Below are 17401 nucleotides of genomic sequence, written 5' to 3'. Positions count from 1 at the left end.
AGCGGTGGGGTCAGGCCCTAATTGTCATTAGATTTTCCCTGTGTCGTGCCAGAAAGTCTGCGTGGCGAGCGATCCCAGCAAGAAACGTCCACGTCCCATCCTTGAAGTGGGCTTCAGGTGACATGCAATTAAAACGGGATGTCGAGGGACCACCCTGGAGACCCCGGCATCCTGAGTGCCCTGTGGGATTGGCCTCAAAGGCACCCCCAGCCCCAAAACCTTACAGTTAACCTGGTGGCACTGGAAACATTTTAAGCTGCGTTTAAAAGCCCACTTAGTTGTAGACATGACCTCTTTTTTTCCTTCCCACCATACCAAGTAATATTAAACCTTGACACCTCATTGTGGCAGCAGCGGAATGAGGGGAGTTAGAAGGAAATGCTTATTTTGGGCGGACGCAGTGCGCAGCTGACATGACAAGAGGAGGAAGATGCTTTTGCTGTCGCAAAGCCATTTTCTCTGTTGCGAAAATGTCAGGGGGGGTCGGCTCCGATGGGCTGGCTGCTGTGCCCGGCCTGATCCTGGAGGAGCACCACCGCCACTTGCCCAAGCCGAGGGCAGCCAGGGGGGTTCACAGCTGCTTTCTGTCTGTTTAAAAACGTGTTTTTCTCAGGAGTCTTTTTGAAATTCTTAATGGAAACTTTCAGCAAAACCCACCACTTTTTCTCTTTTATTCCGTAGTACCCACGCTTCGGCATCTTCTCAAACCGCTGAGCCCCTTTCCTGCTGGGAGGATTTTTTTCCAAAAGGAAATATTTTCTCCCTGCCTGAAAGTGTCCGTATTAATATTAAAATTACAATTAGCGGGTAAAACATTTAAAACCTCTTGGTGGGACGTGAAAAACGCCGGGGTTGCCGTGCTGGGCAGGGCAGGAGGGGGCTCTGTGCCGGCAGCTTTCTGGAGGGCAGAGGGGCCGGGGGCTGGCCGAGCAGGTCACAGCACCGGCACGAGTGGAAAGGATGGGGCTGGCTCCGTCGGCGTCGGCACATTGCAGAGCTTGCAGAGCTCTGGCAGCTCCGTGAGGACCAGCCCAGTCCCTCCCCATGTGTGGGGGAAGGATTTGCGGGGCTCCCCGTGGAAGTGAGCATCCTGACCTCTGCGCAGGTGCCCTGTTTGCATGATGCAGGACGTTAAATCTTGCCTTAATGTGACTGCCGAACACCAGTTTTTGTGAAGTGTGCCGGGCACTTCCCCATAAATAAATGATGGAGCATTATTCAGTCCACTTAGATCAATACATCAGCTTGACAAGTTCCAGTTCTGGGAATTTTCTGACCCCCGGAACATCTTCTCCGCAGCTGTGCTGGTTATAAACCGTGGTGTGTAGCCCAAACAAGCTCCAGGGAGTGGGACATGAGGACCCGGCTGTGTTGGTGCTGCCACCTTGCTGGCCCCAGCGTTGCTGGGGCCGGAGGCTGGTTCGCACTGGGATTGCAGCAAGGGCAGGCGGGGTGAATTCTGTGCCATCCTGGGCGCTGTTTTTACAAGAACTGGACAAAACCTGTATTCTCCCCGCAAGCAGCGCCATGGCACTGCCCAGCCTCACTGGTGCGCCCTCTGTGCTCTCCTGTCCCAGCACAGAGGACCATCCTTGACCCCCAGTGCTACTAGAAGTGGTCCATGGAGCTCTTCTTTCAGGCTCTTTGCAAATTGAGGCGGATGCAGCATGGCCACCGGGACGTTTTGCGACCTGGTGCAACGGCAGAATGATCTCAGAGCCTCTTTGCTTTATTATAAAGCCAGCCCCAGATGCTGCGATTCTGCACACACAGCACCTCCCTGCCCCAGGCTGCTCTGCCCCCATGTCTTATTCCCTAATAGCTCCACACCTTTGGGGTTTTTTTTTTTATTTCTGCAGGTTATGTGAGGTACGGGTTACCTAAGGACTTACCTCCCCATACTGACACTTTTAACAGGGTGTAGATGGGTGGATTATCCGTGGTGCCGGCTCTATGCATGGAAACACAGTATGTTCCTAATCTCCCGCGGCCGTTAGCTCACATTTATCACGGGAGTATCTGCTTACCTTTGATTCGAGATCCCTACATCAGGGACCCGGGGCGGTATTTGGCTGTGAACTGCTGCGTATGCCTATGGGATTGTATAAGTAAATAAATATAATTAATAATCATCTGACTTCAGAGCAGCATTGGCAGGGAGGTAAACGTAGCCTTCATAGAATTGCAAACAAAATCAGGAAAAAAGGGAGACCTTTCTAGGAGCTGGTATGAATGGAAATAATTGTGTTCAAGCTGCTTGGAAATTATGCTGCAAACATCGTTTGGGTGGGTTTTAGCAGACCAGAGGCATTGAGTTTGTCTTTAAACAAGAATTTTGGCCAAAAGCATTTTAAAATAGCTTTTTTTAAAGGATGCCTGCATTTTTTTGTCAATTAAAATGCAGATGAAAACAAAACGCCACAGGGTCCTGGCCCTGCTTCAGTGTCTGACCTAGAATGGAGCAACCCAGTCCCTGCAACACCAGGATTGAACCAGAGGGAGGGACATACTAGTGTGATTTCCTTGCAAAAAAGGGTTTCGTGGCATTTTTTTAAGATCCTTCGGCTTGCGAGCAAACCAGGGGCATCTCCGGCTGTCTCACGGTTTGCCGCAGGAGTAAGCGCTGCAGGGGCAGGGGTCTGTGCTGCTGCCGGCAGCTCTGCGGGGATGGAGCGGTGGCAGAGCCGATGGGAGAGCAGCTGCGGTCGTCACCGGTGTCCTGACGGCTGCGGTGAGCCAGTGGCAAGCCAGTGGCCACGGCCAGGCTGGCAAGCTGGGGAGCCCCCGCATCGGGGAGCCTCCGGCACTTTCTGCCTCGCTTTAACAGTCAGAAGAAGAACTTTCCTGTTTAAAGATTAAACGTTCTCTTTAAATATTAAACAGCAAAGCTCCTCGCTTTTGATTGCATGGCTGCTGCCAGCAGGCGGCTCAGAATTGCCAATTTTAATTAAAAAACTTTATTTTCCCAACACAGCCCAGCCGTGGCTCCTCCTCCCAGCGGAGGCTGGCTGGCCTCTCCCCTGGCCTGCCTTCATCTCTGCCTCTCTGCCCGCGTTTCCCTCTGCCTGCAGCAAAGTGACGGTCCCTGCCAGCCCCGGAGCGTGAGCGGCCTCGTCTGGGACTGATCAATGCCCCTGGCACTTCCTTCCAAAACCCCAGGAAAAGCAATTAAAACCCGATCGATCCTGCAGGCAGCTTTGAATATGCATAAGTACACACTTGACCTTCAGTGGTCAGGCCAACTTCCACCCCGGCTGCTTAGCTAGTTTGCTCAGGTATTGCTGCTGTACCGAATGACCTTGGTTAGGAAAGCAAAACGCGACGCAAAGATGGGTCTGGTGCTGATCCCGGGGCCGGGGCGTGTGCCACCGGCTCCCTGCTGATGCAGGGGATGGGGTTGGCACTAGCATCCGGCTGTCAGGAGCCTTCCAGAGCTGTCCCCGTGGCTTTCCCGGGATCCTGCCAGCCTCCCGCTGTGCTCCCTCGGTTGCTCCTGGCTGGGGTCCGAGGAATGTGTCTGGGTTGGGAAGGCAGCCTGCGATACGGTAGCTCAGAGCCCCTGTGCAGGGACAGCCCTGCGCCCTCCCTGTCCCATGCATCCTCCCTCCAAAGCGTGTGGGGACACCCCTTCCCCAGGGATGCTCCCCACTGCCGGCAACCCTGGGGCCTGGATCCACTGGTGCTGAGCGCGGGGACCTTCCTGCGCTGTGCCGGGGCTTGCTCTTTGGGACGGAGCCCAGGAGAGGGAGCCAGACGCGGAGCCGCTGCCGCCGTCACCCAGGGCCAGCCGGCAGGTGGGTGGCGGGGTCCCATCCTGCACCCTGACCGACACCACCCCCCCACCCCCACCCCCCCCCGGTTCCTCCCTGCCCCACGGCCAGCCAGCCTTCATCCTGGCCACAGTGATGAAGATACCAGGGCATGTTTGTTGAAGGCAAAGGAAGCCTCCCTGTTGTGTACACAAAGTGTAATTTCAGTGAATTATGCATAGACTTAATTAGGAGTTTTAATTGCTAATCATCTCCCAACAGGATTAGCAATGCTGTCTATTAATTATCTGTGGAGCCCTCTGTTTTGCTAAGGCGGGAGTAACAAAGCAGCATGAATGGTTTACGTAGGCCAGTAATAAATTAACTCCCCCAAGCCCCGTAGCTCCCGGGGGGGGGCTGCCGGTGGTGGCGGCTGCGCAGGGCAGAGCAGCAGGTCCCCGTGGCAGGCAGGTGGGTGGTGGGCTGGTGGGGGGGGACCCCCCACCAGCCCACCACCCACCTGCCTGCCACGGGGACCGCTCAGCTCCACTCTCCCAGTTTGTCCCCATTCGCGCTGCAGAGAGCATCTTCCCCGGCATCCCCAGCCCGCGGAGGGTCTCGGTGATGCCCCGCCGCGCCGTGGCCGTGGTTAGAGATGATCCCCGCTGCAGGAGGGAGATAGGGGCTTGCTGGATTGACCTGATCTCATCTGGGGACAATGGCCCTCACGGCAGCAGAGATAGCGCCGGCGTGAGCGATGCTAAGCCCGCGCGTCCTTCTTACTGCTCACAATGCGGCGCTGAGCTTAATTCCTCAAGATGAAGAAGATACGCGGCTGTCAGGCTGTAATTACAGCCGTGCCTGTGACACGGAGGCCCGGCTGCTTTCACGTTTGCGTTGGCCGGTGGGTTTTTGTGCTGCTCGGGCTCCTGCCTGCCTCGCTCCTGCCGGGAGCCCTGCCGGGGGGACATGGTGGGGATGGAGCAGGCTCCCTCCGGCCAGGCTGTGGGCTCTGTGCAGTGGGATGAGCAGTGCTGGCTCGCTCCCAGTGGGGTTTCTCCCAGCGATGGACAGCCCTGAGGCAACTGGTGCTCTGGGAATGGAAAGGACAAGGGGGACTGGGAGGGCTGTGCTTACTGGAGGGGAAGGGGGCTGCCGTCCAGGCCACCCTAGGCATGAGCACCCCCTTTCCAAACCCCTCTGGCTCATGCTACCGACCCCATTCTTGACGAGGCAGGAATGGGGGAATGGTTTTGGATCAGGCCAGGTTCATGCAGGACGAGTTCACAGCCCCCAGCTCGCTCCCGTGTGGCAAAGGTGTCCTCGGATGATGCCGATCCAGCACAGTGTCCAGCAAACATCATGAAGATTGTCACCCATACAAGGACAGGCCCTGGACACCCCTTCTCTGAGGAGCATCAAGTGGGACAGGCCAGTGTGAGGGTGCTTTGGGCAGGTGGCACCAGGAGAGCTGCTGCGAGGGCGATGGTGGGCGTCCACACTGAACGTGGCGAACACAGAGCCGTGCCGGCCCCAGGAGCAGCCAGGCCTGGGCGAGAACAAAACGTGTCTGCGCTGTGCGTCACTCTGACCCTCTGCTTCTCTCTTCCAGGCGTACAGCTTTGCCATGGGGAGTTGGCCAAAGAACGGGCTCTTAGACATGAACAAAGGACTGAACCTACAGCACATAGGGAGGCCTCACAGCGGGATAGGTGAGTGCTGCCGCCCCGCGCCCTTCCCGTCGTCCCCACGGCTGCTGCTCTGGGTGCGCGGGATCTGCCTCGGCTCCAGGACCTGGTCCAGGCTGAGAGCTAGCCAAAGGGCGGTGAAGTCCCCGGATGGTGGAAGGGAGGAAGATGTGTTAGGATTGGCGTGCGGCAAGAGCTCTTGGTCCCTGGCACGTCCCAGTGTGGCAAACACAGCCTGTCCCTCTGGCCAGGGAGCTGCTCCCCTCCTCGGCTACTCGCAGTGCTGGGGCTGGGGGTGGATGTGGGCAGCACCAGGGCTCGCGCAGTGCCCGGAGCACAGGGAAGGGGTCCCCAGGCTGGGCGAGATGCTCTCCCTGTCGGGCCAGTCCTCCAGCTGCGCTGGATGTTGCATCTGTCCTTGGAACGGAGGCCCTGCCAGGCGGTGCGGCCGCAGGAGCTGGCTGGAAACACGCTGCAGAGTGAAGATGCGTGGCCCCAGCTGGAGAACTGAATCATGGTCCCGTTTGCTCACACGTGTGATGAGTTTCGTGGTCCCACAGCCTGCTCCAAGATAAACAACTGAGATTACCACGCACAGTGGCAGAGGTCCATGTTTCCCCAAGCTCCTCTGCAGCAAAGGGGATCAACGTGATATGAGGAGGGGGACCTGGCCCGGGACCCAGAGGCCATATATCTGCCTGCTGCTTAACGCTGGGGGCGCAGAGCTGGGTCAGCAGGCAGCGACGGTACGGGCAGGAGCTGTGATTTACTGGGCTGTAGGCAGGGCCGTAACTCAGGGCTGCATCGCTCTTGCCTGTCTTGTTTCTCTGCGGGGCGTTGGATCACCGCTTGGAGACCGGTGGTCGGGTGTTCCCTCTGCCTCCCAGCCCTTCATCCGTGGTGACTTGTGAGCGTTAAAGTTTGCAAGGAGGTAAGATTTACTTGGAAAAGTCACCTGCTACCTGGGCCTTGAGGAGGCTGTTTAATATTGTTTCAAGACTCTAACCATTAAACTCTCCAATCAATCCAAGTTAAGGGGATGAATTATTTAAAGCTCACCAGCTTTTAATTAGCAAGCTCCTTTTGAACTATGGATCTGGTTGCATTATTGACGGAGGTAGCATTAAAATTTGCTTCCTTGCCTGGGAGCAGATTTTCCTTGGTTGTGTGCCGTGTTGGAGGGATCACGGGGAGGGAACAGGGACTGCAGGAGTTGTGTGTGCCTGTCCTGCTCAGGGGGCTTGGGCTTTTTCTAGGGTCTCCTGGGGGATGCAGTGTTGGTTTGTATCTTGTCTTTCCTCGTTTTATTTATGGCAAGAGCTCTCTGTTGCTGTCATCTCTTATTCTGACAGAGCGTCCCCAGCTCTGGAGTATCATCTGTCTGCCGATGGTTTCTGCCCGTGTTTATATCAGTGGTGGTGTCAGGCACAGGTGTCTCTGCCTGATGGAGTTCAGAGAGATGCTGTTCCTGTCCCTCCCCGCTCCAATCCTTTGGGAAGGTTTTGCTTCTTCCTTTCTGCCAAACTGCCTCCGTGGGGGAGCACCCTCGTCTCTCCCCGGTACAGGGTGAGCCACGGGCGGGTTGCCCACAGAGAAGCAGCGTGTCAGGGCCCAGCAGCCAAACTCCCTTCTTGCAGTGCCCCGTCCCGGTGGCAAACCCGTCTTTCACACACTGTTGGGTTTACGTGGGTGCTGTGAAGCATGCCACGCCAGCGGTGTGATGGGCTCCATCTCCCTGGCACTGCCAACGGTGCGCACATGCCCTGTGTGTTGCAGCCCTTGAGGGCTGCTCCATTTGGGCTGGGTCCAGAGCAGTTCTGCCCCGGGCGTCTCCGATCCTCTGCTTGCCTGCCCCGTCCCTGCTGGCTTTACCGCAGGCTGAGCCCCCGTGAGAGAGCCGGAGGCACAGCTCACTGAATGGCTTCCCTCCCGGATAGCTTGGTGGCCCCAGGCACGGCTGCTGCCCGCGGTGTCGGGGCTGCTGCCTGTAGGGCTTGTAACCCAGCGTCCCTCCTGGGAGAAGGCTCGGGGCGATGCTGGTGTTTGGAGACGTGCCTTGCCTGGCATTTTGTCAGGGCACCAGCCTCCTGGGCTTCTGGCCACTTCATTTCCCAGCCTGCTGGCTTTTCAGGTCCTAGTCATGGATCAAGCGTTGGCTCTAGTGACAGCGCGAAGGGTCCGCAGGCCGAGGGCTGAGGAGGGGCTGCTCACTGCAGAGGCAGGCTGGGCTGGCTTCCTTGGGTCCGGCATTGCTGCCTTGTCCTGGAGCAAGTGTCGGTCCTCCACAGCCAAGTCCTTCTGTATCGGCCGCTGGTAGTGGGCACAGCCACCCTGGTTGCTGACAGTCACCCTGTGACCTGAGCCATCCTCACCACTCTCCTTCATGCTCTCAACTGCTTTTCCTTCAGGGCTGGGAGGAGCCATCCCTTTCCCTGCCCAGGGCTGCCCTCCCCATCCCTCCCTGGCTGAAAGGAGCCTTGTTCCTCACACAGCCCTTGCCCCCTCAGCCTGATAAATGACCCCTTCTGGAGGACGGCTGCTGCAGAAGAGACTGGAGATGGGCAAAGCACGCTGCCTGCCCACGGTGCGATGGGAGCTGGCTGTGGCCCTGGGGATGCTGCCATGCAGTCTAGAGCCTCGCTTCTCTTTTATGGCCAGTCCTGGGATGCAGCAAGGTTGAGGGAAGTTGGGGAGCTGAGAGAGGGGTCCCCAGGGCTGCCCAAGGCAGGCGTCACCAGGCTCAGCCTCTGATTTTCATGGCCCTCGTCCGTCGCTGATGCCCAGAGGTCTGCAAGCCAAAGAGGGCTGAGGAGGGAGCAGCAAGGCAATGTGTTCACCAGCCACAGCAGTTTCATGAAAACCGTGCCATGCAGGACAGTCTCTGCACGGCCCCCATGAAGCCTCAGCTCGCTTACGCGGGGATGTGCAACGTGGATGTTTCCCTTCAAATGTGACAGAAAAATTGCAGTGGATGGCCACTTGTTTTTGCGAACGATTCGCAAGGAATTTTGCCGTCTCGCCTGATGGGTTGTGTATTGCTTTGTTTTCAAATTGCTCTGACTCACTGGCTCAGCGGATACCTGCTCCAAATCCCTGCCCTTGGCATGTTCTGGGACCGGTCCTGCTCTGTGCTGTATCTCCCCGCCTTCGTCTTATTCGAAATCCGAGGAGTTCAGGGCGCTCAGCACCCTGCAGGGCCAAGGCCGGATTCTGGGTGGGAACCTCACCTTTAGTGGCCGGTGTGTGGGGGCAGGAGGGGCTCGTGGTGGAGCACGGCAGAGTCTCACACCACATCCCCTGGGACATACATCTGTGCATACAGCAAGTTGCTGAACAGAGCTCAGGTTCTAGCTCTCATCTGGTTTCTACTCGCGAGCAAGCGAGCTGCAAATCTTGGGCTTAGAAAAGTGGGTTTTGTTACCAAATACACCAAAGCGTATTTGCATACCCTGCAAGTGCAGCAGCCTTGGGGTGCAATGGGTGCAGGTCTGGTGCAGTTATTTTCTTGGGAGGGAAAAGGTAAAGGAAGGGGGAAAAGGTCAATATTTCAACTTAGTGAGAAGCGTTGGGCAGAGCAAAGAGGTAGGATAGTCCTGCTCCAGAGAGTGAGGGTGCAGGAAATCCTTGGGAGATGGGAAAGGAGCAAAGGAGGAGTGAAACCTTTTCTTTCATGCCTTTCCTTGGGTTGGTATTTCAGCTGTAAGGTTTTCCTCTGGGATGATTGTGGCCCTGAGGACCAGAGAGGACTTTTTTTTTCTGCAGCTTCCATCTCTCCTCAAACACAGATTAAATGTGTGGGCAGTAGGACCTTGGGGTGAGGAACTTCTTTATGTCTGGTGTTTTCTTGGCCCTCAACAAAATGAAGCTGAGTCCTGCCAAGAAGTTACTCATCTTACAGACATGTGCACGTTGCGGTTCTTAAAACATGTGTTTGAGGCGCCGCTTTCCAAAAAAAGACCTGCAGCTTGTAATATGGGGGGCTTGGCACTCTCGCGCAAAGACCAGCATTCACGGTGTGTTCTCACATTGGGGTCTCTCCACTGAGTTTCAGAGGCTGATATAAATCAGAAGGATTAAAATCCCAGGCTTCAGTCGTGATTTAAATCAGGCAGCAGGTCACCTGGATTCAGTAATTGATTTTTTTTTCTGGTTTTGCATTTCTTCTTTTTTTTTTTTAACTTGTTTCCCTAAAAAAGGTCAAGTTTTACTGACCAGCACCTATCAAACCAAGCGCAGCTTTCCCTACCACTGCCCAATTATTAAATCCGATTATTCTTTTCTTCACCAAATATGTAATACAGTATGCCTTTAGTCTTAGGTTTTAGATATTTGTTACATTAGAAAAAACAATGAATGACTATTTGCTATTAAGGAGGTGGTGATTAAATTATTACTCATGATTTGAGTTGTGATGCTTTCGGACGAAAATTGCAATGTCATGCTAAAGTACCCCAGCAGTAATTTGAATTGTTTTTACTAGTAAAGTCCTGCTTCCCTTGCATATACTCAGTACAGAAGGGAAAGTAAATTTCAGAATACTTTTTAGTTAAAAACACCTGGTGCATGAAACCAAAGCGAGAAGCGATTGGTGAGTTGAAGGACTGTTTCTGGAAACCGTCCTTTCAAGATTTTAGAATTAGCACATCTCATCCTCTCCCAGGTTAGTTTGTTGGTTTGCTTGTTTCCCTGATTACGGAAAAGATAAAAGGCACACCTTATCTTTTTTTTCAGTCCTTTGTGGTTTCTCAGCTCTGAACTAGCCAGTTATTGAACTGAAAATACACGCAAAAAAAGGAACGGGTTTCCAAATCTGCAGAAGTAGCTGCTGCTGCTGGGAAAAGTTTGTTTCTCATTTGTCATCTCTGCTTCCACCTCCAGTGCATTGACTGTCTTTAAAACACGTTACCCCATGCTACTGGTCTTTTTGGAATCTAACGGAATTTAATTGTTTCTTTAAAGTTTAGACTTTAGCACGCAGATTATTGTGATTTTAGATTTAGTTCTAAATGCCTGGTTTGGGGTTGTTTTTTTCTTTTTGAGGGAAAGAGGTTGTCAGGCTGCTGTGTCTCTTGCTAATGAACCCGCGGTGCCCATCGCAGGCGACCAGGAGATCTGGTCCCATGGTAGCGCCTGTCCCGCCACGGTGCCCTCGCCAGGCCATTGTACATCAGCCGGCGTAATCCTGTGAGTTGCGAGCCTCTGCACGGGGCTTCACCATCTTCCCTTTGCCTATGGTCCCCCCGGCCGAGGCCATGCCGTGCTCCTTCCATGGGGATCTCTACCTTGCCGAATGGACAAGCCCTGCCTGCCTGGGCAGGTCAGCAGCGGTGAGCGACCCAGCAAGCCACCGTGCCTTCCCGGCTCCGTCTCTCTCTTTTCATTTACTGATTGGAAATCTCGGAAGGTTAGGGTGTGATATTGTTCCTGATCCAGAGCATTAATTAGGCCTCGGAAAGAAGAAGAGGAATTGCGTGTTTTTAACAGTGAGGTTAATGGGATGCTCGCAGAGTAGACAGTTTTAATGAGCTTCAACTCGATGTGCAGTGAGTTTACTCTTTGTGTTAAAAGGGTCACACTGCAGTAGTTTGATGTGGATTGTCTCCTGGACCCCGGTGTCATAGGTGAGCGTCTGTCAGAGTCCAGTCAGAGCGCATTTACTTAGTGACACGATTCTAATTAACTACCGCGAGCTGCCACCGCCGCGGGGAGCGGGGCCATCGCCTGCCGGGGGTGCCTCCAGCCCCGCAGAGCCGTCCCTCTCCCCGCATCCCTCTGCCCGCTCCTGTCCCGGCGGCGACGGGCTGCTCCCTGTGCTGACATTGAAGGAGAGGGCAGCAAGGGCCGCGCTCGCTAAGTGCGGTGGCAGGCGGCAGGCCACCCGCTGTCATGGGTGCCTTTGGCTGTCAGCGCCGGCTGTCCCCCCCGGGAGCCGGGGGGGGGCTGATGAGGCTTCGCCTTGCCCTGCAGAGGTGCTGGGAGCTCATGGTCCTGGCAGCTTGCGGTCCTGGCAGCTTGCTGGCTTTATTTCAGCCTCCTCTCCTTCTTCCATGCTTGCCTTTCCCCTCTTTTGTTTTCCTGGCTCTCCCATGGGTGCAGGGAAGCCTGCAGCCCCCCAGCATCTGCGGGGTCCCCGGTCACCCTTGGTGCCCATCTGCCTCTTCTGCGATGGGGCAGGGGAACGAGAGAAAGGGACAGCATTTTCTGAAACTCCCCTCCGTTTTTTTTACCACAGCCCATGTGGCCGCGGCTGGCAGAGCTGGTCCCATCCTCCCCGTCCCTCCCAGGGCATACGAAAAACCTTGGAGAACCCCATGCTCCCCCAGAGCAGACAAACCTTGTTGTTCAGCCGTTTGTGGTGGCACACAGCTGGTGCAGTGCTGGGGGACGCTGCCATTTGCACCACTCCATCTTCCCAGGGGATGCCGAGGGCGAGAGCCGGGCTCAGGGCTCGCTGCTGCGGAGCCAGGCATGGGGCAGCCTCGGGGCCACTGCCCCACACACAATGTCCCCAGCCCAGGGCAGAAGGGGACAGACTCCGAGTTAAATAATTAAAAGAGACTTAAGTAAAAATCAACAGAAATGTCATCAAATGAGCAGTGTCATTTTGAATTAGCGCTCGTAAAGGTCAGGCGGATCCAGAACAGGTGGAGCGGCTGCGTGCCAGGTGTCGTGGCCAGGCAGCACGTCCCGGCACCCAGGGAGGAAGGGAACGGGGACCGGCACCCGCCGGACCGCGGGAACAGGGCAGCAGGCGGGTGGCAGGGGGTCCCGCATCCCCAGGAGGGGTGGGGAGGGAGGGACGGCCGGTTAGAGGACGCGCGTCTGTCAGAGTCCAGTCAGAGCACATTAACGTGGTGACATGATTCTAATTAACTACTGTGAGAGGTGTCACAGCTGGAAAAGCAGTGAGCGGAGACAAGCTTTTAAAAAAAGAAAAAAGCAATGTGACAGTCTTTTTTTTTTTTCCCCTCTTTCTTTTTCTTTTCTTTTCCTTTTTTTTTTTTTTTTTTTTTTTTTACTCTTGTGTGCTCTCTCCCCTCCATGTGGGAGTGGATCTAAAGATAATTAGGATGTCTGGCTGCCTGGGAACCTGAGCCGGGGCTCTTTTGCTTTCAGTCATTTAAGTTTTCGACATCTCTCTGAAGGGACTTGGTGGCGCAGTGGATTACTGCGCGCCAGAGTGACAGAACACTCTTCTAATCGTAAACCCTTTTTAGAAAGGATTCTGCTCTCCCTTTTTCCCTGGGAGCAGCGGGGGGTATGTTCTGATCACTGCAGCTCTGTTCCCATACACGCTACAATGGGAAACTCAAGGTCTTTCAGCTGTTTCCTGCAGTTAACAAAGGAGGCACAGAAGAAAGAAAGGAAGGATGATTGAGTGTTTGTGTTGACTGCACTCACCCCTCCGTCCTACCCTGCCAAAAGTTGGTCCCTCGCCCGACCCTGCTGCCTGCCGGGGTGGGGGGTGCGATGGGTTCGTCACACCTTGCCCCTCACCTGAGGGCTCCTGGTCCCCGGAGAGAGCGGTTTTTGGAGGGGAGGGTGAGCCAGGCTGCGGGGCTCTGGGTGCCTGAGAAAAGTCGGGGTGCCGCCGTGCGCTCCTCCCAGCCCCGGCGGTGCCCGCTGGCTGGGGGTGCGCAGGAGATAGGCGCGAGCCCCTCTCTTCTGGCTGGGAGCAGTTTGCAGCACCGCTGTCAGGCTGTGAAGATTTAAGAGGGATTTGTGGATCGTCTGCTGTTCGCCGTGTCGCGATGCCCAGCTGCAGATCGGGGCAGGTTCATCTCAAGCCCCAGGCCTGGCTCAGCCCCAGCAGGACAGGGCTGGCGTCGTCCTGGAGCTGCCCTCTTGCGTGACTGCTGATGTACCCCCCCTTCCTCTGGCTTCTGCTTTTAGGCTTTCCCCAGATTCACCCCACCAGCGGTGGGGACTGTCTCCCTTGGCAAGAAGAGCAGATCTGCTCTCCCTCCCTCCCTCCCTGCCTCCCTCCCTCCCAAGCCACTTGTGGTCCACAGCCCAACACCTGGCCCAATTCCTTTCCCCAGTGACAGATGAGAAACCTATTAAATATATTTTTCATATCACTCGAAAGGGTTGTTGGCATACTGGGAGCATGGGGAGAGGCTGATGGTTTGTATTATGTGTGCTCTGTCTTACCAGTCAGTCACCCAAACCCGGCAGCGTACAGACATAGAATCATAGAATCACAGAATGGTTCGGGTTGGAAGGGACCTTAAAGACCATCCAGTTCCAACCCCCCTGCCCTGGGCAGGGACACCTCCCACTAGACCAGGCTGCTCAAAGCCCCATCCAACCTGGCCTTGGACACTTCCAGGGATGGGGCGTCCACAGCTTCCCTGGGCAACCTGTTCCAGTGTCTCACCACCCTCACAGGAAAGAATTTCTTCCTGATATCTAATCTATATCTCCCCTCTTTCTGTTTGAAACCAGTACCCCTTGTCCTATCACTACACTCCCTGATAAAGAGTCCCTCCCCATCTTTCCTGTAGCCCCCTTTAGGGACTGACTAGGAGGTCTATGAACTGATCCGTACTAGAGGGAGCTTTGCGTTGCCTCAGACCCATCCTGCTGTTGGCTATTTGTCCCGTCCTGTCACTGAGCCTTGCAAGTCATCCCACACACACCTTGCTGGAACGGCCCTTGAACTGACCAAGCCCTGTCCCACGTTGTGCTGGGTAGGTGAGAGGCCTTGGAAGATCATTAACTTTCTAGAGAGCTTTTTCTGTAGAAAGTAGCGACGTAAAACACCGAGTGACATTTTGATTTCCCCGTGGATTCTTTTGGTGCCTTGGTGTCTCTGCGATGTGTCCCAGACAAGGCTAAATGGTAGCGCGTCTTCCCTTACCGGTGGGGAGGGGGAGAGTTTCCTGTTAATGAACATAAACATCTCGGTTAAGAGAATGGATTGCCTGCCCTGCTCTGCACTGGACTCCGGCGGAAGGTGTCTTTTGACATCATGCTGTCCTGCAACAGCATTGTGTCCTCAAACCTGCCCTTCTGCACCTGCATCCCAGCGGATCGCAAGGATGCTGCTCCTCTCGGGTTAGCCCTTGTCCCCAGGGGTCGGGGATCCACGTTGTCCCGGCTCTGGCCTCCTTGGGCAGCGCAGGGCAGGTGGCTGTGGGCACCACAGTCCCTCTCTGCGAGGAGGAGAGACTCCTGCCCCAAGTTTTCCCAAAGATCTGCCTTTAACGCGAGTGGTGGCAGGGGTACGGAGGGGAGGCTGCGTCAGCGAGGGACGCCGGGTTTAAAGCCGCCCCGCTTCACCTAATGAGAAACGATTGCGAGGTGCAGGAGGGGAAGGGGTAGCAGCCAGCCGGAGAGACTCCGCCGCAATTTAACAAGTTTCCATTCCCCTGAGTTCCCTGACAAGACCCCCCTCTAAGTCCGTACAGGAATTCATAAGAATAGGATAATTAGGATGTTTCAAAGCTGCGACCCTCAGAGGAGTCCTTGGATTAATCTGTTTTTTCCCTTAAAGACATCTGTAACTACAATCTTTGTTTCTCTCCTCTTCTTCCCCCCCCCCCCCCTTCTTTTCCCCCCTTGTCTGTCTCTGTATCTCCTGTCAAACCGTTGCAGACGTAAATGACAAAGAAATCAGAAAGAGAGATCAATGCAGTCCAAATTAGCACTTGGAGATAGACTGTGCTGGAGATGTCAGAGCCTGACCCCGGTTGATCTGCCAGCCTCCGCCGGTGATATTATGCAAATTGCATCCATCTGGCAGAGCCCAGCGAAGGACTAATGGGGCAGGGAGGGGGCCGTGGCCGGGCGCCTTTGGGAAGGGGAGAGAACTGGGGGTCTTTGGGGAGGGAGGGGGTCTGCGATTGGCGGGGGAGATAAGGTACTGCATTGGCTTCGTTTACGCTCCTGGGTGGATTAAAAACCAAACTCCAGATAAGAGATAACCAAACTTCATTTCGCTTTTTATTTTATTCCTTATTGCTACCCCCACACAACCTAGTACCAAAAAGAAAGGGGGGAAAAAAAAAGATGGTTCTCGGCGCTCTTGTTTCCTGCACGTCATTACCACTGATGGCAGTTTGAGGGGAGAGACAAAGTCGGGGAAAGAAAGCAGAAAAAAAAGCCAGCTGCTTAAAAGACTGCTGTAATAGGAGCATGGATAATAGAAATCTCAAATTACGGTGATCGCCTTGTTAAGAAGTTTGAAAATACGGCCAGATTGTCTTTAATGAGAGAAATATGGCTGTTAGTTAGTGAAGGAGGAGGGAATGGACCTTGTTTCAAGATCTGTAGCTCGCCCATCAAAGAGGCACCGGCTGTTTCATTTCAAAATCCTGCTCCTCTGCCTGATATTAAAAATAGTTGTTAAAGGCTTTGACTAGCAAGACGATTCTCTTTGGCTTCCTACTCTCTCTCCACCTCCCCCAAAAGACTTCGCTAAGAGAGAACTTCTGCTTTAAAAAACGGCCAAGCAAAGAAAGAAAAGAGAGGAAAGTTTTGGGCCGTGGGGTGATGCTGCCTCTGGCACCCCGGGGTGCCCGGGACCCTCCGCGGCCGTCCCTGCTGCGGCAGAGGGCAGCTCCCTCCACGCCAGGATGAGTGCTGCGACGTGGTACCATCGCTGCTCTCCTCCTCCTGGCAGCCCTGACCCAAGCACGGGGTGGAAGAGGCTTTTTTGGCATCCGCAGCCCTGTTAAGCACCACGGCGCTGCTTTCCCTCGCTTTCCCCGGTGCCCGGGAAGCGGCACTGGGCCAGGGCTGTGGCTGCGGAGAAGGGCTGTGACAGGAGCCAGGTCTGGCAGCTGCCCACCGGCCCCCGCCTCTCGTTAAGCGCTAACGGGCACCTCGGTGCTGTTAGGCTCTGACCCATAACTTGTGTCTTGCCGCTGCGCTGACAGTCCCCTCTTCATTCTCCCCTGAAATCAAAGGATCGCATTAATTGGTTTAAGGATCGCTGCCCCGTGTCCGGAGTGGCCTGTTTAAGATAACGAACTTGGACTGTGTTAATAGCCGGTATAACTCAGCAGAGGATGCGGGGATAAGGCCTGGATGGGGAAGATGCCACTGGGTGGGGAAAATGGGCACTGAGGCATCGAAAATCTGTCCGGTGCTGTGTTTTTCCCTGTTTTTACAAAAATCAGTGTAATTCCCCCTCTCCCAAGTTGCTAACATGCTGAAATCCCAGGGCAAAGGGCTCTGGCCGCAGAGGAGGGCTGTGCCACCCGAACTGCTGCCCTTTCCCAGTGTGTCCGCGCTCACTTTGTGGGTCTGCAGCGGGGTGAGAGGGGATCTGCTCTCCTCTTTATCCTCCATAGCATGAGGGTTTTCCCAGAGCCGCAGCCGCCACCGCACAGGCTGATCCCAGCTGTGCCATTAACCACCCGAGCTCTGGCTGGTTCCCAGTCCTGCAGGTGCTGCACTGGGATGGCGGCGTTTCCCTCAGTCCCCAAGAGTCCTGAGCAATCCTGCTCCAGCTTGGAAGCAGGGGCTCGAGAGCTCCCATCAGTTTTTGGCCAGGTGGTGGCCCAGGGATGCAGTGGTATCAGCAGGGCTGGGATGCGGTGACAGGTGGGCTACAGGAGTGTCCAGCCTCGTCCCCCTGCAACGCCAAGCTGATCTTTAACCATGGAAACACCCATTCCAAGTGACATGATCATAGTCATAGAATGGTTCGGGTTGGAAGGGACCTTAAAGATCATCCAGTTCCAACCCCCCTGCCCTGGGCAGGGACACCTCCCACTAGACCAGGCTGCTCAAAGCCCCATCCAGCCTGGCCTTGGACACTTCCAGGGATGGGGCATCCACAGCTTCCCTGGGCAACCTGTCCCAGTGCCTCACCACCCTCACAGTAAAGAATTTCTTCCTGATATCTAATCTAAATCTACCCTCTTTCAGTTTGAAATTGCTCCACTCCCTGATAAAGAGTCCCTCCCCATCTTTCCTATAGGCCCCCTTTAGGCACTGGAAGGGGCTATAAGG

The 17401-nt window shown here is 55.1% G+C and overlaps 1 protein-coding gene across 10 annotated transcripts in view; it reads left to right on the top strand.

The window, feature by feature from the left end:
• ERI3 (ERI1 exoribonuclease family member 3) overlaps positions 1-17401 on the top strand; it is a 137413-nt gene that overhangs the window by 92092 nt on the left and 27920 nt on the right. For all 10 annotated transcript variants that reach the window (XM_074597258.1, XM_074597255.1, XM_074597257.1 and 7 more), the window contains one exon: positions 5362-5461. In XM_074597258.1, coding sequence (XP_074453359.1) covers positions 5362-5461 — 100 coding nt within the window. The remainder of the gene's footprint in view (positions 1-5361; positions 5462-17401) is intronic.

The sequence above is a fragment of the Larus michahellis genome, chromosome 8 (assembly GCF_964199755.1).
Source record: "Larus michahellis chromosome 8, bLarMic1.1, whole genome shotgun sequence".
Taxonomy (NCBI): Eukaryota; Metazoa; Chordata; class Aves; order Charadriiformes; family Laridae; genus Larus; species Larus michahellis.
This window is presented reverse-complemented; position numbering and strand designations above follow the sequence as displayed.